Genomic DNA, 26449 nt, shown 5'->3' on the forward strand with positions numbered 1-26449 from the left:
AGAGGAGCGTTCCACAAGGTCGTCGAGCTTACTCTGCATGTCAGAGCGCCGTCATCAGCCAAATCGAAGTCGTTCAGATGCTCCATGGTAATAGGCTGCCACAGCAACTCACGGTTCGGTACACGGTCAACGGCTCCAACCATGATCTCGTCGATTACGATGAGGAACGGTAGCGATGAAAATAAACATCCTTGCCTCACACCCGCGATTACCCGAATCGGGTCAGACAAAGCTTCGTTGTGCAACACTCTGCATGAGAAAGCCTCGTACTGCGCTTCGATGAGGTTGACCATCTTATCAGGGACTCCCTTGCATCTCAGAGCGCCCCACAAGTTTTCGTGGTTTAGTCGGTCGAAAGCTTTTTCGTAGTCAATGAATACCAAGTACAGGGACTCTTGGAACTCATTGACCTGCTCCAGGATGATGCGGAGCGTGACAATATTTTCCACACAGGATCTTCCAGCACGAATTCCTGCCTGCTGTCGTCGGAGAGTCACATCGATCTTCTCCTGTATCCGATTGAGGATAACTTTACACAGAACTTTGAGAACAATACACAGTAGCATGATGCCTCGCCAGTTGTCGCATACAGTTGGATTCCCCTTCTTGGAGACTTTTACCAAGACGCCCTGCAACATTTGTGAGGATAGCATGATGTCAGCTTTGAGCATTTCTGTTGAACTTCATACTTCGGATGGCTGCTTTTATCTCCTGCAATGATGGAGCTTCAGTGTTGACGCGAGTAACGCGCCTCACCCTTGGCGGATCATGCCAAGATGTTGATGGTTGGTTGACCGTTGAAACTTCGAGAAGTTGTTCAAAATGCTCGTTTCAACTGGTCAGTGGGGTCGGTGAGCAACTGTCCAGTCGCGTCTTTCACAGGCATCGTTGCCCCGCTCAGCCGTCGTGAAACATCATAGAGGAGGCGGATATCGCCAGTTGCTGCGGTTTTTTCCCCTTCATCAGCCAGGGAGTCCACCCACGCTCACTTGTCCCGTATACAGGAACGCTAAACTTCCCTCTCTAGAGCCGAATACCGCTGACGGGCCTCGTTCTTGGCTCCTCGGGTCCTTGTTCGCTCCATCGCGGCTTTTGCTTCTCTCCGCTCCTCGATCTTCCTCCAGGTTTCATCGGTGATCCACTCCTTCCTCTGAGGTCTTATTCAGTTGACTGTAAAAGTTCTCTTTGTCCTGCAATTCGGCAGCATCGGTTGGCGCATAACATTGGATTATGGTAAAGTTTTCGGACCCGTGTTCTGAATCTGGCAACGATTATTCTCTCATTGATAGGTTCCCACTTGATGAGCGCAGCCTGTGCTTGGGCCCTAAGCAGAAAGCCAACTCCACGTTGTCACGGAGCGTTTTCACCTCGCATATCAGAATATAAAAGTACCTGTCCCGAAGGCAACTTGTGTTCTCCAAAGTTCGGCCAGTGGACTTCATTAAGTCCCAGGATTTCTAGCTTCATACGGCGGGCCTCACTGGTGAGTTGGGCTAGTTTACTTTGTTGGGCTAGCGTCAGTACGTTCCATGTTCCAATTCTTGTCCGTTGTTTAGCGCCATAAAATCAGTTCCTAATCTTTCACAATAGGTTTCTGTAACAATTTGACGGTTTCGGAGACAGTAGGTGGTTGGCCTAAGGTCTTCTATCCGCCGTGATGGGACTGCCATCTTGGGTATAGCTTTTGGGGAGATGCATTTCGTATTTAGCCGATGGATGCCAGTCAGACGTTGTTTGAGCCGCCCCTAACATGGAGAACAGACGCTCGGGTTTTGTAAGCCACATCCTCCGAAAAGGATGCAACTCCCCCTTCCCTGTCTGCATACGACCAAAGTTCTCACCGGAGTTGGTTACCCGATCTTCCCTAAGGTTACTCGTATCCCAGCCGGCGCCGCGGGGAGGAAGGGATAGAAGTTACTGGGCAAGAGGCTAAGGACCACTTTCACTTGCGGGTCTATTTTATAACCTTCAAATACGCGAAGTACCACCTATTTTCCCAGCTATAACTTCTCTGGAATTGATTGAGTTCATGCAAAGTTAAGTGCAAGAAAACCGTGTACATATACGCATACCTATACATATAACTAACCCAAATGAGCAAATTTCGATGAAATCTTCGATGTAGCAGCACCTCCTCTACCCGTGTCTCCTCGAGATCGTTAAGTTTTAGTAATATTGTGTTTGTCTATTCTGTAACGGTAAAAGCATCAACGGAATTGAAGGATTATATCAATAACTTGGTCACAATTGTTGTGAGATGAAAGGAGCGTGATGGCCTAGTGGCAACCATTTTTGCTTACTGAGAAGTAGATCATTAGTATCATACCGGGCTCCATCATGTTTCAGAGTTCCGAGGGTTGCATCGATTTTTTTAAACATTTTACGATTTCCATTATTATTATTATCGTTTTAATTCAATTCCCGTAACGGTCATTGCCATTGTCCTTGGTGCTTCTCTGGTAAAAAAAAATGTATGGCATACGTAAAACTCTATTCAGATGGAATTTTTCTCGGAGTTTACATGAAACTCCCTTTAGTAAAGGGCGTATTCGATAAAAATGGACACACACAAACCATTATACCAAAAGACTTGAAATATTCAGTGAAGATTGTTTAGTCCATAACGTACACATGCAACTTTCTTGGAGGTACTTTATCTCGAGTCATAGTCATGAGAACAACATGCTGTCTATATAATGTTGTACAGTCTCCAGTTTTAAATCAGCGGTTATGCAAGGAAATTCAATCGTCATTATTGCTATTGACGGATGGAACCAAACCAATATTATTTATTTATTTATTTATTTATTAGTTTACATCAACAGGCTGAGTGTAGCTCCAATGATGTTTAAGTGAATAACATTAAAATACATAGTCCAGCTTACTAAAATACACAATACAATAAAATACATGGTCATTCCACGGTTTACTACGTCAGAGAAAATACGGGAAAAGCGCCGGCGTAGCATCTATCGTGTCAGGTTGAAATCGAACACTGAAGAAACTCGATTGAACACACGTTGAAGGCCGTCTATAGCACCTTTAATGCTATAGTTGGTGCGATGCTGAGGCAATCTTAACAAAGCGTTATTTGCCAGCGCTCAGGGTTGGACGTTCACGTTGATCTTCTCCAGGATTGTAGAATAATCAATTCTACCTTGTAAACTATCCGCGATGAGCAGGGCCCGCGAAATGTCTCTCCGAGTACGTAGAAGCTCTAGATCAATCAGTTGACATCGACTTTCATAACTGGGTAGACGAAAAGGGTTTCTCCAAGGCAGCTTCCTCAGAGCAAATCGAAAAAAATCGACGCTGAACGGACTCAACTCTTTCAGCACCATTGTTATAGCTTGGGTTCCATACTGCAGAGCAATATTCCAGGGTGGACCGCACCAGGGAACAGTATAGCGATTTGAGACAATATATATCGGAAAAATTCTTTGCAATCCTGAAAATGAATCCCAAAGATCTTGACGCCTTGTCGACAATGAACAAGATGTGTTGCTTATACGTTAACTGGGAATCCAGAATAACTCCCAGGTCTTTTACGTGGTTGACACGGCTGATAGTTGTTTCCTGAAGTACATAATTGAACATGATCGGTTCCTTCTTGCAAGAGAAGGTGATAACTGAACACTTCGCGGGGTTGACCTCCATTCGGTTCAAGTTGCACCAGTTAGCAAACGCTTCGAGCTGGAATTGGAGGAAGTGACAGTCATCGATAGAACGGATCCGGATATAGATTTTAAGATCATCTGCATACGATAGACGAGGGCCTTCGAGGACAAGATTCACGTCGTTAAATTACAACAGGAAAATCAACGGGTCTAGGTGACTTCCTTGAGGTATCCCTGACGTGACTGGGTAAGTAGCAGACTGAAATTCACCAACGGTTACCATCAGCTGTCGATCACTGAGATAAGAGCGAAACCATCGCAGGAGGTTGTCATTTACCCCGAGTCCATCTAACTTAGCAATCGCAATTGCATGGTTCAGTTTATCGAATGAGCCGACAAGTCGGTGTAAATTACGTCGGTTTGATCCCGTTCTGGCATGCTTTCCGTGACATACGATGTCAGACAAAGTAGATTAGTGGTAGTACAATGATCGGAAAAGAAGCCGTGTTGATCACTACTTAGATACTGCTTACAATAAGAGAGCAGGGGCTCCATGATGACTAATTCGAATAACTTCGAAAGTGAGCTCAACGATGTGATTCTACGGGAATTATCCACGTCCCGTTTGTTTCCCTTTTTGTGAACAGGAAACATATGTGCAAATTTCCAACAAGATGGAAATATAGGGTTACGGTATGTAATGTGGGTCTAGTCCTTTCATTCGGCCTATCACGCAAATAAATAATTAATTAAGGAATATTACACAAAAAATAAGGAAAATATTGATCACTGATGGTTGATAAATGTGTACCACACACAAATCAATTTATATCACAACATTTCAATACATTTTCAGCTCTCGTAAGTAATAAAACTGGTTGAGAATATCACAATGTTCGGAGTTTTTAGCCGCCATGACTTATAAGGTTAAGATGGGAAGGTTGACTGACGATCATCAAATGGCCTGATTATGGCATTTATTGATTGGAATTACCTGATAATACACACTAGACGTAAAACTTACAGTTGCTGTTTGAATATTTTATGTTTATTTTAATTGTTTAACAACGTTTTCACAAGTAAAACATGGACCCAACTTTAGGGACACATTTCTTTTCTATGTTCCTAACTATGGCCCATGAAATTCATTTGACAGCATATAGCAATAAGAGTAACGTCAACAATGTTGTTTTGCATTTGGATGATAAGGAACGAACAGGAAGGGAGATTTTTTCTGCCAAACCTGTATAATGAACATCACAATGTTCTGATTTAGATATTCTGCGGTCAAAAGACGATAAGCGAAATTTTTAATTTTTAATTTTTAAATTGAGTGATTTAATGTAGTTTTCGTAAAATTTTCTCTAAGAAATGTTTTGAGGAATGAAGAGCATTAAGTTAACAGTGATAGTGATAAAAAAAAATACATCAGAAAACGTTACCAAGAGCGTTTTTTTGAGGATCAAACAAGATAGGACGAAGTTGCATCCATAAATAGACCCAATTTGGGGACAATAGACCCATATTACATACATTTCCCTCGTGAGTTATTGTCTTAAAAAAAGTAAGTTTTTCAACTTTTCGTGGTTTCTGATAGCAAACGACATGATAAGCATATCTAAGCATACCATTTAGCAGTAGAATATCGTTTGCAGGTAAATTCATTGATGAGTTATGATTAAAAACGTAATCGATGGCTGCATATTAGACCGAGGTTAGGGACGTATACCCTACCACTCGAGATGGACATGCGGAATAGACGCTGCAACGGTGTCAGCAAGCTGGCGATATGCTTCTTCAGAAATACTGATGGGACACCATCGGGTCCTGGGTTGAAGGACGACTTAAGTTGTGGTGCGGCAGTCGATGGTAGACCAAACTCTTTACGCTGCTCGTTAACGTAATTCCAGAAGGACTTCGGGTGTGACTTGAGTTTACTCTGAATCCCACGTTGATATCGCGAATAGCATCGACGGCTAACTCGCTTGAACTCATGATTGAGCCTAACGTAATGATGTTTCAGCGATAGCGTACGATACTTGGTGAATTTCCTTAGTTCCGCTCGCTTGGTCTATTTAAAACTTTCGCAATTGGCTTGTCTGCCAAGGAAGATGTGACCCTTTTCGGTGAACTCTCTTTGGAACGTGTCTGTCAATGACATACGCCAAGACATGTGAAAAAGCTGCGCAGCGGTTTCAACGTTATCAGGGTCCAGGACGCTTCCCCAGTCTATGCTAGACAGCACGCTGATGATACTACTATGATCAGCTTTCCGATACGAAAAATATTTTGTTTTGTTGATTAAGTTAATCATGATATATTTTTCACATGTTCAATATTCTATAAAAAATCTTCTCTGAAAATTTGAATTTATTTGGTATATGTAGCAGTTAAAAAGTAACAGCTGTTTATGTGTGAATACACTTTGTAAACCGGAACAACTGCAACTCGACCGAAGACTCGATGTTTCCTCTTTTATTGTGACATAAAGAACTCGGTGACATAGCGGCGACCGTTTTGGCTTACTGAGCAGAAGATCATTGCGTCAATCCTAGGCGGGTTGTTAATGCCGGTATGCAAAGGAACCATGATACCGCTTGCCTTCGGGAATCTAAATCTTATTTAACAGTCTATATGCCAGTGGCCGGCGCAATTGAAAAATTAATGTAAATGAGCTTCCAAATCTTGTAAGTGAAAATTTTCGGCTAAATCGCGAGCCAAGCTACATTTATTTGGTTGGTTGTCCTAGCTTTAATAATCATGGAGTAATAACTACGATATGTGCGATCATTCAAGCTCAATCGCAATCTCAGCAAAATCAGATCCATATTCTCGTGCAGTGTTCAATCAGCTGTCGACTGAAGCAGGCCACTCTCGATGTGTGTCACGCGATCGTCTATTTACTCGGCAGCAACCATTGTGTGGTCCTCCTCATTGTTCTTCACAGGGGCCTGACTGGCGGCCATGTTGTTGATGTCATCATCTGCTGTTGTCTTTTTGCTTACAACACGGTTTTCCGTCCCTTTCCACCATGTATACGTCAGGCGGGCCGTATTTAAATAAGGCCTGTGATGTTGCCTATTGTCAAACGTATAGGATTGATATAGGCTTTGACTATATGTTTTTAGTATTACTTCTACGTGAAGTCAACGATTTACATAGTTGAAGATACTAATTTCAAATAACAGACTGTAGTGGTAATTTTTATACGATAGATGGAGTAGATGAAAGCATAGAGTTGATAGTTCCGTTAGAGTACGGCAGTGTGAGGATTGTATATAGATATTAGAATAGCGAACTAGGACAACTTTTAAGGAAGGTACAAATCGGTTTTTTCATCTCTCTTTACCAAACTCCCCCTTTGGAGAGGGATGGTGAGGGGTGTATACCGGTGGTGGTGGGGGGGGGGACAGGTAAAGAGAGATGAAAAAACCGATTTGTACCTTCCTTAAAAGTTGTCCTAGTTCGCTATTCTAATATCTATATACAATCCTCTCACTGCCGTACTCTAACGGAACTATCAACTCTATGCTTTCATCTACTCCATCTATCGTATAAAAATTACCACTACAGTCTGTTATTTGAAATTAGCATCTTCAACTATTGATATAGGGTTTCCAGCTCCTTGGTTCTTCATCAGCAGTTCTTTCAGTCGATGCGTCGCACAGTGGCACTAAATCAAAAATACTGGGACATGGTTATTTGCGACGAAACTATTGAGTGTAGCATTTTGATGTCTTCTAAAATGTTTTATCATTTGTTGAGTTCTTAAGTTGAGTAGTGCATTTAGATAAAAAATAACTTTTTTATGTCTTATTGAAATTGATTTACATCTATGGAAACATTGAAGATGAAGTCATTTTAAGAAACTTTGTCCAAGAACTCAATTTGCTATTTCTCAAGTGGACAAGGTAAAGGGTGAAAGAGGAATACAAACGATACTAACCATTTTTTTACCATAACTTTAAAGATTGAATTTTTAATTTTTTTCAATGTTCTATAAAGTTGTAAGTGCTCTAAAAATGCACATTTTTGTTCAATAAAGCAAATTACTATCTCTTCATGTAAAGGATTAACAACCGCATTTATAATTTTTCAACACTAACTTTAAAGGGGTGTATCTTACATGTTAGCAGGTATTTGCAGCTAAGCTCAACGTAACTTCTTTCAGCAACTTATATCCTACTGTTACATACACAATTCATAGGGGGATAAAAGGGGATGCCTAATGAATTTTCTAATTAAGTACCACAATGTTTTGCAACGTTTTGCTGTTTTCATAATCTTTTTTCCAAGTATGTACATTAGAGTAGGTTGCAGCTTCGACAAAGTTGTTTGGTATAGTATTCTCAATCTCAGTCCGAGTTTTGGTGAAATTTGAGCAATATTTGGATTTTTGAAAAGCAAATGACTAGGATCGTTCGGTTTCCCATACAAAATTGAAAATTCTCCCGCAAATTCAAATTTTGCCCAGTAGTTGGGGACCAGAATAAGCATAAACAAAGGGCAGTGGGAAACCCACTCTGATGTAAACAATTTTAAAAATTGTCATAAAACCGTAAAACTTAACAAAACATTGAGGTACTTTAAAAAAAAATAATTAGGCATCCCCTTGGATCCCCCTATGAATATGCAACAACAGAGTAGAAGATGCTGAAAAAAATAACATTGAGATTAGCTGCTAATACCTGCTAACTTGGTAGATACACCCCCTTACAGATAGCGTTTTAAAAATTATAGAAAGGGACTTAAATATTCAAACCAAAGAGATAGCATTTTTTTTTTTTGCAGCAGTGTGCAGTTTTAGAGCACTTACAACTTTGTAGAACATTGAAAAAAAAATGGAATATTCAAACTAAAAAGTTATGGTAAAATAAACGGTTTTTAAGGGGGTACTACCGTTTGTACTTCAATTTTGCCCTATAACTTCGAGAGATGGAAAATTGACGTCTTCGACAAAGTTTCTTAAAATGACTTCATCTACAATGTTTCCATAGATGATCATCAGACATAAAAAAGTTATTTTTTTTATCTAAGTGTAAAGCCCCCTTGAGCAATAAATTTCACCAGTGCAATAAAGTATTTAAAAATTGAAGAAACATTTTAGAAGACATCAAAATACAACGCTCAATAGTTTCGCCGAAAATGGTCATGTCCCTCTTGTTTTATTTCGTCCCACTGCGCGTCGTTGATGATGAGTGTGTGAGTGCTGACCACGTTTTGCGTCCATTGCTGCAATGGAAGCACTCTAACCTCCGTTGGCGGTTCTGCCATACAATGAAACCACTGGAAGCGGCTCGCGTTCTGATGGAGGAGGCTTATTGGATAGTTGAAGATAAAGTGTTATTGTGTAGAACCTTTCGACTATAGTTTTAAGATGTATTGTACAGTGAACAAGAATCTTCGGCTCTGTAAAGTTAATTTGCTCGAGCCTTATCAAATAAATTAATATGAAAAACAACATTCTCGTGCGTCACCAGGCTAAACGCATTTTGGATAGCATACTGGTTTGCTGCAAGTTGATACATTATGACCGCAAAAAAATGTGGAAAACCATGCCTGAATCAAATAGTTAAAATGCTCCCCCAGTCATATCGACATACTAACAGCATTTCCCTCTTACCTTCCACTTCATTACAGGCGAACTGGTCGGAGCGTCACGCAAGTTCCGGACCGACTTTCTCCAGGAGTGGCCAACGCCGGGAACTGGGCCTTACTTCGATACCACTTCGATTCCCTCCAACATCACCGGGCTGGTCGGCAAGACGGTGCTACTGATCTGCAAAGTCAAGAACCTGGGCAACCGAACGGTGAGTACTCATCCATCTATTTTACGTCGTTTACCCGGTGATTATGCTGCACGTAGCTACGAAGGGGGATTGAATAAATATAATTTTGAGTTTCAAACTGAATTACCACTTTGAACGAACTCGATCAGCGGCAGCGGCAGCGACGGTCTGTCGCAGGAGATCCGTATCATCATATTACTTGTTGGTTAGTCAGCGTAGCTATGAATATGGGAGTACATGTATGAATTCATTCCGCCCACTAATTTAAGCCAGCTTCCCCTTCATCGGAGTCAGTTGGTAGAAGTTTTCCTTCCAGCATCGGGCTCATCGTAGCAGTTTTCTGCTCGTTCTGCATCGTCGTCTAGGGTAGAGTTTTACGGTTGGCAAAAGTTGCGAATAAAATGAAACTTTATGATGGTGAAAAAAGCACACCCCCGTCTGTGAATAGGGTGTGGATGATGCTAATAGCCGGATCGGGTTGCTTGCTAACTACTGTGACCTCGTATTTGCACTACGTGTGAGTGTGTGAGAGAAAGTATGGAATGATACTGCATTCAAGGCTATGCAGGCGATTATGTGTGGGCAAGGGTTTAGGTACATGGGTTACAATGTGTAGCAGAAATATCAAAAGACAAGTTCAACCAAGTGAATGTTGGTTTCATGTGAGATTCGCATTTATTTCTATGTAGAAATACTTAGCCTTACATACCACCATCGTGTCGTAGTGAATGTGAAAGTGAACGAGGACGACGGCGTCTGTGGGTTGCTCCAGCAGGGTGCCCATTGGCATGGATACTATGTATGGAAATATTGGCATTCATAAATGCTTATCATCTCCATGAGGTCTGCTATCGTCGTGCTTCCATGGATACCAAACACCAAACTGACTGACTCAATATGTAAACATTTTCACTAGAAGTGTTTTACTCACTGTTGGGAGCAGAGTTGGGAACTGGAGAGTGTTTGTTTGCTAAGTAAGTAAATGTGTATTTAAATTCTTCAGGTTGAATTCACTATGAGCAATGGACCAGACAGCAATAATGTGATTAATTGAAACAATGAGGTAGCTTACTCAGCAGTTAGCACTGACCTTTGTTGGCATAAGTATGTAACATCGTCTTATTATAGGAGCAAACTCCAAAATATATCCAAGTCAAAGTTGTTTCTTTGAAGGCAAGATTTCAGAAAATTTTAAGTTCATCTGGAAAAGCTCTTTATTTTTTTTTTTTTTTTTGGGAGAAAACAAATTTACGAGGTGATATACTTTTGTCCAACAATTAAATCGTACATCATGCAAAAAACATCAACCTACTAGGCCTCAGGGTGGTGCTCACGAAGTTTCGGAGCATCCGTAAAAATGATAAATTCATGGATTGTATGATTCTAGGATCAGTTTCCGGAGTCTATCATTTTTACAGATGATTTCGTGATTTCTTTTGAAATCAATTCAAATGACGATATTTGAATGAATTTGGATCTGGAACTGCACTTGTGACCAGTGACTGTGACTGTGGAGATCCAGAACATCCGTAAAAGTGATTAATTTATGAAATTGATTCTTGAGCCCCGTGATTTCTTTTGTATCACTTGTACTGAGCCTACATTAACGCATTTCGAGCTGGGTTTGAAATGTGAACTCTCGGAATCATTGGTGGCCCGCAGGTAGATCCGAAGCATTCGGAAAAGTTATGAGTTCATCGGAATGTTCCATCAGCTTCACTTGTTCTATTGAAATCACTTGTAGTAGTTACATGGGAATGAATTTGGATCTGGGTCCAGAAATCAATTCTAGACCAACTTGTGAAAAGGGCCTATGTGTCATATGGAACCAATAACTTTAAACTAGGATTCCTAGCGGGTAAGGCTTCATTCATTCAAAATGACCCCACAATCTGGTAGAGGTAGTTTGTCAGACGCTCATCCTTTCTTCCTAAGGAGTACCAACCTGTGGTCTCAGAGTACATGACCTTACAACCTCAAATGTACTCTTATATCTCTAGTACTGAACTTTTAGCAAAAAACAATCACGAACCTTGTAGCCTTTGCTCCATGCTGTAAATGTTAAATTAGCCATAAATAAAATTAGCACGAAATAGATCAAATCCATAAGCCAGGGGCCTCCCTTAGCACAGTCGGTAAAGGCACAGCTACAAAGCAAGACCACGCTGGAGGTGGCTGGGTTCGATTCCCGGTCCGGTCTAGGAATTTTTCGGGTTGGAAATTTTCTCGACTTCCCTGGGCAGAGAGTATGATTGGACTTGCCACACAATTATACCGATGCAAAAATGGTACAGGCATCGAAAGCTCTCAGTTAATAACTGTGGAAGTGCATCTAGAACACTAAGTAGAGAGCAGGCAATAAGCTAATATGCGATATGCAATAAGCTTGAATAGTGAAGAAGCAGAAAAAGCCAAAAACTATGCCAGTAGCGAAACGACACTAGCTGATTTACGTTAAAATTTGAATGCCTCGCGAGTAACGCCTCTCGATCTTGCGAAATTTCTCCCAAGGCCGAGTCCAGGGAAACCTTCGGGAAAGTTGGGGAAAGAGAGAGTGTGGCTACACCCGACTTTGAACGAAGGACCAACGATCAGAATAATCTCTCGCATGACCGATCTCGTGCGAAGAAGTTCGCGGGAAAATCGAACTTCCGTTAAGTTCGAACGAGGTCACCTTCCCTAATCTGAGGGTCACGGTTTCGCTTGACTTTCGTCCGAACCGCAGCTTACAGTGGGAGTGAGTCGTTTTGTTCGCGTTAATGTATAATTTTTTGTATTTTTTTTTATCAAATCATAAGCAAAATGTTGTGTGCGGCATAGGTTATATTTTGTGTGCGTAGAAAAACAATCTAGGCCAGCCGACGACTACATCCAACTTTCGACGACATCATCTACTTTCCCGGAGCGAAAGATCCCGGCAACCGTCACCTTGTCCGGTGGAAAGCGATTAAAATTCTCATCGCGTATCGGGGCTTGGTGGATACCAACTGCCATTGTTGGAGAGATCACCGTCCACCCTCGTGGCCGTCCAACGGTCGAACATCATCGTTGCTGCCGATAACAGCAGCGCAGCAAACAACAGCAGCAAAAACCAACTGGTGAGTCTGTTCCAATTTCTTTGTTGAGTGTGGCGTCCGGCGAGGACCTTTTTTGCCGACCATAAGGTCGAAGAGCATAATGCTTTGCTAATATGTGGACAAGTCCAATGATTGAGTGGTTGAGTGTAGGCATATAAATCGTGCGCACGTATCGTCAGATATGAACGCCCACCCAACCCATTAATAATAGACACCCGGGTGCCAAGCTTCGTCGTTTTCCGCTTGCTGCATCGTCGTGGGTTTAACCGAGAAGACAGAGAAGAGCACAACACAGATAGGAGGTAGTTGTACCGCACGCACACAAATCCGCCAAAGCATGCTTTAGTTTAAATACAATAAAAATCAACTTACTGTTTTCCGTTCGTAAATAAATGTTTTGATTTGAAATCGATGTAATGTTGTTGATCAGTCCTATCCAATATTAGAATGAGAGGAAGAAAGTATTTTTACGTTGTTTTGGGTCCGTGTAAATATGTTGTGGTCGGAATTTGACATTTATGTTGCTTACCTCTTTTGCTGCAGCTGCGCTTCTGGGGGAATTTAAGTAAAGCTACCGATGAGGAGAACTTGATGTGGAACGTCGCTTAGGGTTTGTGTATTCTCTTACCGGGAGCTTTTCAGAATTATTTCAATGTTGTGAGAGATTATGCTGTTTCGCAATAGGGGTTTCTACTCGATCAAATTCGGTAGTAGTCAAGCTGGCTCGATCTCTTCTTTCTAGGAAGATTTTCACTTGGATTCGTCCTGAGACAGTCTTATCCGGGAAAACTCAACGTGGCCTGCGGTCTCCTTTACCGGAATGGCGCTTAAGCCGCAGGCTCAACCTAGATCGGCCAGTGTCGGCTACAACCTCTCAATCAGTATCACCTCAAAGTTCTACGACAAGAACCCACGAGAATTCATTGCGGAAATCAAAACGAAGTTTTTTTTTTGAACCCTTCTATAAAAAAGGGGTTTTTTTTTTTGGCGCTTACAACGAGGCCCCAGATTAGCAACTACCGAACAGTAGGTTGAAAGTCTAATTTCACTCTCTTAGTTAATAGCACCATGAAAACGTGGATTTAGAGTGATGACGTCTTCGAACAAATTTGATGGGCATGCCATCCTTCATCTTTTGAAGCCATGAGTTTTGTGATTAGCCCTTCTAAAAGTGAAATTCAACATTTACTGTTCCACAATTTAGTTAACTCACTACAAGGAATCATTGAAACATAGAATTATCAAGTAGTATAGCAACAAGACTAGAGGCATCTATTCAAAGAAGCATATAGTGAGCTCCTATAGTCTGGTCCACTTAGAATCCGGACACTTTATTTATTCTATAGCAGTGCCTCCAGTGGTTGAATTTCGAATGTTTCGACAGCGATTTGTTTTGAAAGTACATGTGTTTCAGTGGTGAAAGTGTCGTCTCGATACGTGCAATATCAAAAATTACGTACTTGATGGCAGATGAGAAAATAAAATTTATCCTGCACACACACACACATCGAAAACCCGACATGGTCAATTCGAAATATCGCGAAGAAGTTGAAAATTGCCGATTTAAGGCAGGTTCCCGGACAAAAGCTTTATCTGGCCACAGCACGAGGTGATGTCTCCAACAAATTCATGCGTGTTTTTGCCGATAAATTTGCCCGGAAACTGATGATCTGGCAAGGAATTTGCAGCTGAGGACTCAAAACCAAGCCTTTATTTTTTTTCTTTATGTAACGTCGGTCTCTGCTCCGTAATCTAGTGCCAATCACCGACGGACATCGATTGCCATCCATTGACGGCAATCGATTGTGCAGATAGGCAGCTTCCACACCTGCGTAGGATATCGCACCCATTCAAACACACATGGGCCGGGACCAACGGCTTTACTTCCCTTCCGAACGAAGACATGATCAGAGGTTTTTATGCCTCAGAAAAACACCACCGGCGTCGGCTTCAAAAACCAAGCCTTTCATCACCAACAAAACGAAGAATTTGAAGTTGTATAAGCAAGAGTACCTGGATAAATGTATACTACCTTTCATTAAGGCCTACAAAGGTCTAGTGTGTTCTGACCAGCTTTGGCAAGCTGGCACTACAGCCGGAAGGTGCTGCAGTGGTACCGCGACAATAAGGTGGATTTCATCGTCAAGGATATCAATCCACTCAACTGCTCGCAATTCCGCCCAATCGAAAAGTATTGCGGAAGTGGAAGTTAAAGTAATCTACACTCAAAACATTTTACACGTCAAAGCTAAAAATCACGTAGATCCAAACACATCATCTTCTTTGAGAGTTCACCTGACACAAGAAAAAATTAGATGCCCGTTCCTGAAATTTAGTTGGAACACTTTTGATAATTACCTTGTTGACCAATACCACGTACATTGAAATCATCATTTTGACAGCTCGACTTTCACGTACATGCTACGTGTTCTATACGTATGAAAAATAACAAACATGGCCACTATGTAGAACGTAGTGCAAGAGCTCTCAACTGATTTGCAGATTGCTGATCATCTTTTGGGGATATTGGACGGTAAATAGTGATTTTATTGCATAAATAAACATCTGTAACTACTATTATTTCATTTTACAGAGTGCGGAGTTCAGTTTTTTGACTTATTGGCCATAACTGCCGACCAGATTTAAGAGTTTTTACAACCAACGAAAATAAAATGGAAGTACTCTGTATTAATTGAGCTGATTTCCTCTTGGTGCACACGAAACCTAAGTAAAATGCTTTAAAAAAGAAATGCTTGAAAACTGACGATGTTTTGTTTTTGATAGAAATCTGCAATCATCGATTTGTTGACGTCGCTTGCCCCGGGACAGCGTTTGCGACTAACCGACCAAATTTATTACCCTGATCCGTCTGTCGAAACAGCACAACACAGTCAGGCATACGAGCAACCAGAAGGAAGTTCAGGCAGCGACGAAAATCTTGATGGCGAAGGAATTCCAGTTTGCGATAATCTTTTATCCGCAACGGAAGTGAATGTGTTGGCTTCAGATGAAAAAAATCAGGAGAAACTTCTGCAGTTTGCCAATATATCTCAACAGATGTCTCGGGAGCACTGACGCTCGTTCCACAACAACAACTTTTGCAACTCGAATCAAGCGGTATTAACCGGTTAACCACCCAAAAGATCTAGAAGAAAAGAAAGTCAGTGAGTCATCTGTGCAGGAAGAAAATCTCCCGGATGATATTTCGTTAGAAGAAGACAGTGAGGCAGAAATTGTAATCCAAGGTGACGGTCAAACTTACATCATCGTTGCTTCAACTTCTCAAGACAACGAAACGCTACCGTTGCTGGAACCAGGCCATCATTTCCGACTCAGCTCAGCGTTTAACGTTCACTAATCTTTCAACCGAAGTAGCATGCTGTAGTAATTCACACACCCTGCAGGCCGGACATCAAAACGTTCGAAACTCGAATGATAATCCGTCGGACGAGAACAGTCTAGCCAGTGCGCCACAAGTTTCTTCTGCTAACGTGTTTACTCCCAGAATACTACTGCAACTACTCCAAAACACCGAAGAAGGTAAAGATATCATCAACTACGCAAACATTTCAGAGCTTTCTGAAACTAAGCAATTGGAATTGGCTGGCATAATCGCGAAGTACCATTTGAACACTAAAAGTAAGCTGCATACTGAAGACCTTGAAGTATATGCGTTATCCGTAACTTTGTTGTTTAAAAACGAGTGGAAGGTAAAATAATATTTGAACGATAAAAGAAATTGTTTAACATATAAGGAGAACTATTTCATCCAGAGAAGTGTAGATCGCAAAAACCACGGTGGGAAAATAACCAATGAAATTGGAAATCTGAAGCAACGGAAGCGGAAGCGTGAAACTAAGGAAAACGAATACCAGATCAACAAGCAAAAAATCGTCGATTCAGAAACGGCGATAAATGCAAAAGCCGAAGGTGCTGCAGAATGGCTCATGTTGAATGGTGAGCCTTGGGCAGTTGTCCTTGAGCAATGGAAACGTAGCCATGATGTCCGCAAACCTGATAATCATTTGGTCCCACTGACCGTAGCTGTAGACCAGGATGACCATTTTGTTCAAATCAGGTAGCTTGTACGTGAAACTCCCATCGCTTCTTCGCTACATGAAATTCACGTAAGTGCTACGTGAAAAGTACGATGGAAAAAAAACTATAAGGGACAGCCCTATGGGGTTGTACGTAATGATGACGTAGAACTACGTGGTCTTATATAATAAATGCTATTTGTTAACTACAGCAGGAACTTGTATTCTGTGTAGGAATAGCTCAAAGGTCTATCTGTCTATACTCTTTAATATGACTATCATTGCTATGAAAAGAATCTTTTGATTTGAATTTTAGTTGGGACAGTTCACTTAACTCTTTTGGAAAATATTGGTAGCCATCCTCTCTCTTGAAGATAAATTGGTGGCCTTGGAAAGGGCCGTTTGTGTAAATTCAATCAACCATTCAACTGGTTTAGATGTGACAGGTGAACATAAATGAGCAGGACGCTGAAAGTAACAAACAGTTTTTTACCAAGTACCCGAATTTTCCGGTCCATGAATAGTTTGCTGTTTCTCCGTTTTCTCTGGCGAGTTCAGCTGGTCTTCTGCTTCTGGTCGTACACAAAAGCCTTTATTAGAGCAGTAATTTGCTGCTTGCAATTGCATGAACCAGAAATGGCAGGCGGACGGATGACGATGAAATGTGATTCAGCTGAGAGATGCAAAGATACTACAGGGATGCGATTCAATAAATAATACGGCACTGGACATCGAACGAAACACTAGATGCTAACGACACCAACAAATGGGAGGAGCTTCGGTCAGCTACTGTTTGGACGAAAGCAACAATTGAGGGCATATCAGCTGGAGTTGCTTCTCTTTTTACGGTTGGACATTGATTCGCTGCCAGACTGTTGAGCAGTTCAGTCGATTTGAATTCTCTCTAGTTTCGTTCGTTCGTTCGCAAGTCGAATTAGCTCCGCGTTGTGTAGTGACGCTCTCGCTGACCCAGCCATGGGTAAGAAATCGCGCGGTAACGCGAGTGCCGGTTTACCGGGAAAACAGACTCTCCCAGGAGACGGCGCGACCACCGAGCCAGCCCAGAAGAAGCAGAAGAAAACCCCATTGCCCATCCCGACAGGCGTTGCGGACCCGCAGCCGGGGCCTCCCGGAACTAAACGACCCAGACCTGAAGACAGCAGCGCCACCGTATCAGCAGCAAAAAAGCTGCTGAGCAACAATCCGTTCTCCGCCCTGCAGAACGGAGCCCAGCCGCAGTCGGACCCTGAGACGGTGCCGAAAAAAGTTAAGTTGCCACCCTTCTATGTGAAGGGCTTCCCTCCCGGGCTATGGGAGCAGCTGGATTTCTACATTAAGCAGGGCCTTCGCTGCACCATTCAACGGTGCACGGAAGGCTACAAACTGATGGTCTCGGCCGAAAATCACTACAACGCAGTCCAGGCCCTCTTGGACAGGATGAAGCTGGAGTACTTCTCCCACGACATCGAGGCCACCAAGCCGCTGAAAGTGGTGCTGCGCGGGCTCCACGACATGGACACCACCACCTTAATGGACGAGATTAAGGCGAACGGCCTCAAGCCGGTCGAAGTCCACAAGATGACCCGCAGCAAGGCCATCAAGTATCGTGACCAGCTCTACCTGGTCCATCTGGAGAAGAACTCCACAACCGTGAAGGATCTCCAGACGACACGCACACTGTTCCACATCGTAGTGAAGTGGGAGCGGTATAAACCCACCCACCGTGGCGTCACTCAGTGCTCGAACTGCCTATTGTTCGGGCACGGCACCAGGAATTGCCGCATGGCCAGCCGCTGCATCAAATGCGGCAAAAACCACAAGATCGACAACTGCGACAGCATCGAGGAAGCCACTCCCACATGCGCCAACTGCGGTGCCGCCCACAAGGCCACAAGTAAGGCCTGTCCGAAGCGGGCCGAATACGCCGAGATCCGGAAGAAGGCCTCGTCCAACAGCCAGCCCGGTCGCAAGAAGGTTCCAGAAAACAACGCGCAGAACTTTCCTCCGTTATCACCGGTCCAATCACGGCCAATTCCAGTGTTGCCGCCGCTCCCGCTCAACCAACAGTTGGCTGCCGCTGCAGTTCCCGGTCAAGCCTCCGGGCCATCGACGGATCCCCCTGCTCCGGGATTGGCCGGTACAACCGGTGAAGCTACAGACGATTCTCCGCTGTTAACGGATGAGATCGTCACACTGTTGGCCCAGGCCATCATCATCAAGCGCACCTGCGCAACAAGAACACAACAGCTCCAAGCTATCATCTCCTTTGTCGCTAATTATGGACCGTGAACCCATAAAGATCGCCAACTGGAACGCTCGCTCCGTAGGGGCGAAAAACATTGAGCTTGCAGACTTCCTCCGCAAGCACGACATCGACGTGGGCCTTCTCACCGAGACTCACCTCAAGACCGGTGACAGCTTCTGGCTGCCCGACCACAGCATTGTCCGGCTTGATCGCACCAGCTCCAGGGGGGGCGGTGTCGCGGTCATCATCAAGAAAGGCATCAAGTACTGCACCCTACCCCACTACCGCACTTCCATCATTGAGGCCGTCGGCGTTGAGGTGGAAACATCGACCGGAAACGTCCGGTTCATCGCCGTCTACTGCCCCCGGCAATGTACCGTTAGCAATGGTACAGCACAGCAGTTCAAGAACGACCTTGCCATCATAACCCACACCAATGCCCGCTTTGTAATCGGAGGGGACCTGAACGCCCGGCACGAGGCCTGGCGGAACTACCAGCAGAACCAGAACGGCCGCCTGCTATTCGACCATTCCCAGCATGGTCTCTATTCCGTCTGGTTTCCGGACGAACCAACCTTCACATCACCGACGGGCAACCCATCGACGCTGGACCTGTTCTTGGCAAACACCAGATTAGCCAAGCCGGTTGCCGTCAACGACCTGAGTTCGGACCACCAACCGGTGCTGACCAAGCTGGGCTACAACGTGGCCCCTGCACCGTGCCAGCGGAAGGACTACCATCGAGTCAACTGGGTCCAGTTTCGACGCGTGGTCGACCGCCACATCGACGACAACCCACCGCTCGACACAGTGGATGACATCGACCGGGCCCTGGAGGGTCTCCATCAAGCCATATCCGTGGCTGACGAAGAGTGCGTTCGACGAGTTCCTGTGAGGGGTAAGTTTCAAGCAATTGATTCCCACACCAAACTCTTGATTCGGCTCAGAAATGTTCGTAGACGCCAGTTTCAGCGGACTGGGGATCTGCAGCGTAAATACGAAATGGTCGATCTGAATCGGCAGATCGCTTCCAGAATGGTCTCAATCCGGAACGAGAGTTTCGGGCGGCTCGTTCAGAACCTGGACGACCGTTCCAGACCATTCTGGAAGGTTGCCAAGGTGCTGAAGTCTCACCCCAAGCCCATTCCACCACTTAGAGTCAATGACGAACGGCTTATCACCAACGAAGAGAAGGCCAATGCGATTGGGGAGCACATTGCCCAGTCGCATTTGCTTGGCTCTAAAATCCCAAGTCCACTCGAGAACCAGGTTGCGCAGTGCGTCCTGACGTTAGATGCCTCCCCTTGTGCCGTCCCTCCAGAAGAACGGATTACAGAGGAACAAATTTGCTCAGCGCTGAAATACAGTAAGAACATGAAGGCTCCCGGGTTTGACGGAATATTCAACCTAGCGTTGAAAAATCTCAGCCCGAGGGTGCACTCGCTGCTAGCTGCCACCTTCAACAGATGCTTGGAGCTGCACTACTTTCCAAGCATCTGGAAGGTGGCAAAAATCATCCCGATCCGCAAACCTGGGAAAGACCCTTCACTACCGTCAAGCTACAGACCGATTAGCCTGCTCTCAGCGCTGAGCAAGCTGTTCGAAAAATTGATCCTCAGCCGACTAAACAAGTTTGTGGAGGAACATGACATTCTTCTTCCGGAACAGTTCGGGTTCCGTAAGGGGCATTCCACCAATCATCAGCTAGTGCGGGTGATGAATAACATCCGGAGTAACAAAGCTGTATCCAAGTCCACAGCCATGGCCTTGTTAGACGTCGAAAAGGCGTTTGACAATGTCTGGCACGACGGACTTATATACAAGCTTTGTAACTCCAACTTTCCACCATACCTTGTGAAAATCACCCGTAACTATCTCCAGCAAAGGTCGTTCAGGGTGTCGTTGAATAGTTCCCTTTCGGGACAATTTCCGATCCCAGCAGGTGTTCCGCAAGGGAGTCTGCTGGGACCACTGCTTTACAGCATCTACACGTCGGACATCCCTCCTCTAGGAGACGGTTGCGTGTTCTTTCTGTTCGCAGATGACACCGCGATAGCCGTCAAGGGTAGGATGCCTCGTGAAATTACGAACAAGCTGCAACGATGCCTTGACACCTTTACTGATTATGCCACCTCGTGGAAAATCAAAATCAACGCCTCGAAAACCCAAGCGATCATGTTCCTTCACAGACAATCGCCAAAACTTAAACCGTCTTCCTCCTGTACCGTAATAATGGATGGTACAAGGGTCGAGTGGTCCACTGATGTTACTTATCTCGGGATGTTGTTCGATGAGAAGCTCCTGTTCCGCTCGCACATAGAGAAAACCCTAGTTAAGTGCTCCGCCTTGGTTAGGTGTTTGTATCCGCTCATTTGCCGCAGATCCCGCCTCTCAAGGCAAAACAAACTGGCTGTTTACAAACAGATCATAGCCCCCGCGATCTTCTATGCCGCCCCGGTGTGGGAATCGTGCGCTCAGACCCACAGGAACAAAATCCAGATTGCACAGAATAGAGTGTTGAGGATGATCCTAGATCGTCCATTCGACACAAGAATAGCAGACCTCCATCAAGAGGCAGAAATTCCCAAAGTAGATTCCAAAATTGATGATATGACAACTAAATTTATTCAAAAATGCAATCTTTCTGAACATGCTTTAATAAGCAATTTGTACATAGTAGGTTAAGTGTATATAGTAGAGTAGGTTAGTTTTAAGCTGTAAATAGTAGTATTAAGTAGTTTCTCTTCAAATTCTAAAAACAAAACAAACCAATCCCACCAAGGTGGTCGACCGTGTACTAAGTCTAGGACTAATTCTGTAAAACAAATTTTGAATTTTGCCCATACCTAAAGATGAAGAAAGCAATTAAATCACTTAGTAAAAATTTATATGGTAATCGCCCAAGTTAAACTAAAATAAAGATCATTTAAACTAACTAACTTTTTACGGTTTTGTTGCTTGTCAATCGGACATGAAAAATAATCATATTTCGAAAGATAGAACATCATGCCCCACCATTTTTGGGTATTTTGTCATACACTTCATCTGCTGTGCCGTTCTACACTAAATTATGCGTTGTATAGAAACAGTCGGTAGAATATGAGTGTCCACCCAGCTAAAGCTCCTCCTCTTTTTAGTCTGGTTAAACGCCTTATCTCAACAAGTTGGTAAATCTTAGCCTTTAGCAGAAAGCCGCATAACACTTTTTGCGGCGAATTTATGATCCTGGTTTACGTCACGTGTTCGCTATGCCTGTTGAGATAAATTAGTACTTCTATTTATTTTCTCTACTGCGCTAAATCAAACGAGTAGAAATAAGAACGAATGTCGGTTACGCGCTCGAATAATTGAAAATTCGAGAAATATTTAATCGAATAGCTGGAAAAATCTTAACGAATAATCGTTAATCGAATAATTCAAGCGTAACTATTCAAATCGACGTATCTGATTTTGTAAACAATCTCTTCAATCGACGATTTGTGGGAACTGCTAGGTCACTCACAGAAACTAACAACACCAGCTAGTAGGAGGCCGGCGCCGGTGGTGTAGTGGTAAGCGTGACTGCTTTCTAACACCCCGATGGGTCTGGGTTCAATCCCAGCCGAGGTCGGTGGGATTTTTCTGAGGCATAAAAATCTCTGGTCACGTCTTCCTTCGGAAGGGAAGTAAAGCCGTTGGTCCCGGCCCATGTGTATGTGTGTTGAATGGGTGCGCTATCCTACGCAGGTGTAGAAGCTGCCTTCCTGCACATTCGATTGCCGTCAATGGATGGCAATCGATGTCCGTCAGTGATTGGCACTAGATTGCGGAACAGAGACCGACGTTAAATAAAGGAAAGATCGAGCTAGTAGGAGAAAGATTCCCCTACATGATGATGGTGTTTGTTTGCGTGGGTGAGTTAGCAGTTAAGACAAATCGTCGATTGAAGTGATTGTTTACAAAAGCAGATACGTCGATTTGAATAGGACTGTTAAGCATCCCTAGAAAATCGTGTAATTTCATGTTTTTTGGTGGTTCTTCGAAAACATCGACCAGCTGAATTGCAACCAGCAAGTGTAACCCAAGAACCAAAAGCGGTGCGATGGTAGTTTTCATTGCTATGACGACGACTGAATTAAGGGGCTTAGAAGCAGAGGGGTGAAACAGAAAGTAGATGAAGAGAATCGACCAAAATCAATTGCACCCCTGCTTCCAAGTTTGGTTACAAGATTACAACTCTGAAGACCATTTTGTGTAGTTATTGGGGGCGTGCGGTTCTGAATATGCCGATGGGTGTGCAAAATGGTACGCAATTACATCCTCTCTATTCAGACACGCCCGAAGATCGGAGGCGACTGCCACTTCGACTTGTTTCGTCTACAAACAACTATCTGATGACAGTGTTGGGGAAGCAGAAATGCTACATCGACATGTTTCGTCTTGAAACGATTCTCTGATTACTGTGTTGGGGAAGCAGCATATTCATGTACGTAATTGATGGATTTGTTAGTTATTTCGACGTTTTTGGACAATGCTTGACTTTAACAGACTTTTTCAATACTTTCTTGTTGAAAATCAACAGTTAGAAGCATTTTTATTGATGGGTAGAAATATTTCTGATCGATCGGTGATACAATTATTGAAATTGGTCCAGAGGCAGCTGAGTTATTAACGTTCAAAATCTTTTATAATTTCGTTACATGTTTCATTTTCGGTTTTCACAAAGTGTACCTCCATCCCATACCTCAAAAATCCACGTATGTTTCCACGTAGCATCTACGTGAATTTTTCTAGTGTAGAAAGACAACTCAGGACGCTGCACAGATGGCGCGATGTAGAAAAAAAAAAGACCGCTGAGTTTGACCAGTCCAGTGTGTGGCAGATGATGGCGGGAATTCCAAAGAAAGTTCGCGAGATGATCCGAACGCCTTCGGAGTAATTTTGCATTTTTCTTTTTATAAAAGTGCAATAAAATACCGTCGTTTTGACTAAATAACATTTTGCTTACGTCAAATCAATCCCGAGAAACACCTGCTTTTAGGTGCTTGGATTCTAAGTGGATCAGACTTTAGATACATTTCCAATGGATTAGCATTAGCTGTTAGTTTTAATCTCACAGCTACTGACAGCATGGAATCACCTTCCTATGCGCAAAAGTTATTTAAAAAGACATATTTATGGAAATTTGAAGATTTTATAGATTTTAGAACAAAAACAGAAACATATATTTGGTAGTTCAGTAACTGAATTCCGGGCACAAATTTCATTGAATAAAATTAAATTTCTTAATACACCTTATATGTAAAAACATATTTCTCTTTGTTTAAATGAATTCCCGGAATTCAGTTGCAGATCGGTAGAAGTATATGCTACCATTTGTCCCAAATGTTTTTTTTTAACGCTCTAATTTCGGAAACAACAATATTTGTTGCAGTTTAACTATTTATGTTTGTATTACTTCTGCGCGAAGTTAACGATTTTACATACATTCAAAGTGTTTTTTATGTTACTTCATACGCGAAGTTTACGATTTTCAAAGATGGTTGGAAATGCTATCTAACATGAAGGTTAAGTGTGATAATTTTTTAGCTAGATAATGGTCTTAGAAGACGGTTGGTAGATAGTTCCGTTAGTACAGGCAGTATGAAAATTGAATTAGACAGTGAGCATGCATAAGGGCGTATACGTGATGATCGATTTTCTCTTTGCATTGCTCTAGCTAAGCGAAACAATTTTCTACACACAAAATCACGGCCTCCCTGTTCGGTAATTTTTTACTGGGTTTTTGAACAGCGGAAAAAGTCAGTAAACTTAAAAAAATTGTAAAAAATTGTATAAAAGTGATTTTTTCTTGAAATTTATACAGACTGTGTTCTTATTACATTTATTTGATGATAAAAATAAAATATGTTAAAATTGTTCATTGCATTACGTGTGACCGTTATTTTCAGTTTACTGACTTTTTCAGCTGTTTGAAAACCCAGTAAAAAATTACTGACCCCAGTAAAATAATCTCTGTGTGTAGAATTTGTTCAATGTAGAGTTTTAACAGATTGTATTGACTATCAAAAGCAACAGCAAACGCACCGAGAAACGTTAAATCGAGCGAGTGTCAAATGAAAAAATCGGTCATCACCTTTACGCCCTTATGTATGCTCTCTGTCGAATAGAGGTTTAAAATGAGCGAAGGGCCATTAATGCGACAGTACAAAGTCAAAGGCACACTTCTTCGCCTATACCGTTAGATTTACGCTGTGATTTGAAGTATAGTATAGTATAGAAGTATATATGTCTTCAATCTATGTACAAGCAAAAAAGTGTGCGCCCACTTTTGCTCATATACTGTCTGTGGCTGTGGAATATTTCTAGCGACGTTTCATCACTACCTAAAGCCCCTTGTTGCCGAAAGCATTTCCAGTGTATTATACTGCAATTCTTCTTTACGCAAATATTGTGTTGCTCCTCTCGTCATGACCAACTTGGTCATCTCAGAGAGAAAGCATTAATGGCCCTTCGCTCATTTTCAACCTCTATTCAATTTTCATACTAACGTACTCTAACGGAACTATCTATCTACCCTCTTCTAAGACCATTCTCTTGCTAATAAATTATCACACTAAAGCTTCATGTTAGATAGCATTTCCAACCAACTCTGATTTTACATAGTTGAAGATGCTTAGTTTCAAATAACAGACTTTTTGACAAGCTTGCAAATGCTCATTACAGCATACAGCATTTCAATTTTTCGGATTTATGAAGCTATGAAATATTTTTATGATAATTCGTATTTACAAGAAGCAAGAAGAGAAGGTAAAGCATTTGTATGATACATAAAAGCTGTCAGTTTAGCTTTCAGAGGGTCACAATAGTGATTAGCTGTAACGATTAGCAACGCGATGAGCGAGCAATCAGCGATCATAAAATTGCTAGTTGTGACCATCTGAAAGCAAAATTGACATATTTTCTATGTCATACACAAAATTTACAGCCCATTCTTGCTTTTTATAAATAAAAACTATCATTATAGTTTGTCATAGTTTCATAATTCCGAAAAATAGCATTTTAGCTGTAATGAGCAATTGCAAGCCTGCTTAAAGAGATAATTTTATACGATAGATAAGGATATGAAATTTATAGAGGTGATAGTTCTGTAGTTATTTGTTCGTTTTCTGCATACCAAATAAAATGCTGTAACTATTTTTACTAGTTGCATCTATTGCAATAATCAACCAGGTTTTTTTTCTTTTGCTATACCAGAAAGACTTTCAGTCTTGAGCTGGTTCGTCTCTTAAATCAACCATGCTTTTTTTATATCTTTATTAAGGGGACTTTCAGCCGTTGGCTGGCTCGTCTCCGTGTCATCAACCATGCTGTTAATCTATTGACCTTTTCCCAGTCCTTTGTCACCGGTGCGTAAAACAACCATTCCAATTCCACGACAGGTTCATTATCATAATCCCATGAAGTCCAACTTGTAGGAAAATCACATCTCCCGTTGCTCCCATGCCCTGACTGAGGGTTCGGATTACTATTTGTCTTGCTAAACCCCTTCTCGTATATCCCGTTCATTATAATTGTCCAATCAAGTAATCCTGCTGATCTCAGCCTTGTTCCACCGTCCAACAACGGAGAGGAAGACGCGCTGTACAACCGCATCTGCGGGTGTCTTAATTAAAAATCGACAATACCGCTAAGCTGGAGCTTT

At 42.6% G+C, this 26449-nt stretch overlaps 1 protein-coding gene across 1 annotated transcript in view; it reads left to right on the forward strand.

The window, feature by feature from the left end:
• Positions 1 to 26449, forward strand: part of LOC135709260 (zwei Ig domain protein zig-8-like) — a 575709-nt gene that overhangs the window by 516891 nt on the left and 32369 nt on the right. Inside the window, exon 4 of the mRNA XM_065231563.1 lies at positions 9258 to 9427. Coding sequence (XP_065087635.1) covers positions 9258 to 9427 — 170 coding nt within the window. The remainder of the gene's footprint in view (positions 1 to 9257; positions 9428 to 26449) is intronic.

This window comes from Ochlerotatus camptorhynchus, unplaced genomic scaffold (genome assembly GCF_037179485.1).
Source record: "Ochlerotatus camptorhynchus isolate MF236.1 unplaced genomic scaffold, CSIRO-AGI_Acam_v1.1 ptg000033l, whole genome shotgun sequence".
NCBI classification, from domain to species: domain Eukaryota; kingdom Metazoa; phylum Arthropoda; class Insecta; order Diptera; family Culicidae; genus Ochlerotatus; species Ochlerotatus camptorhynchus.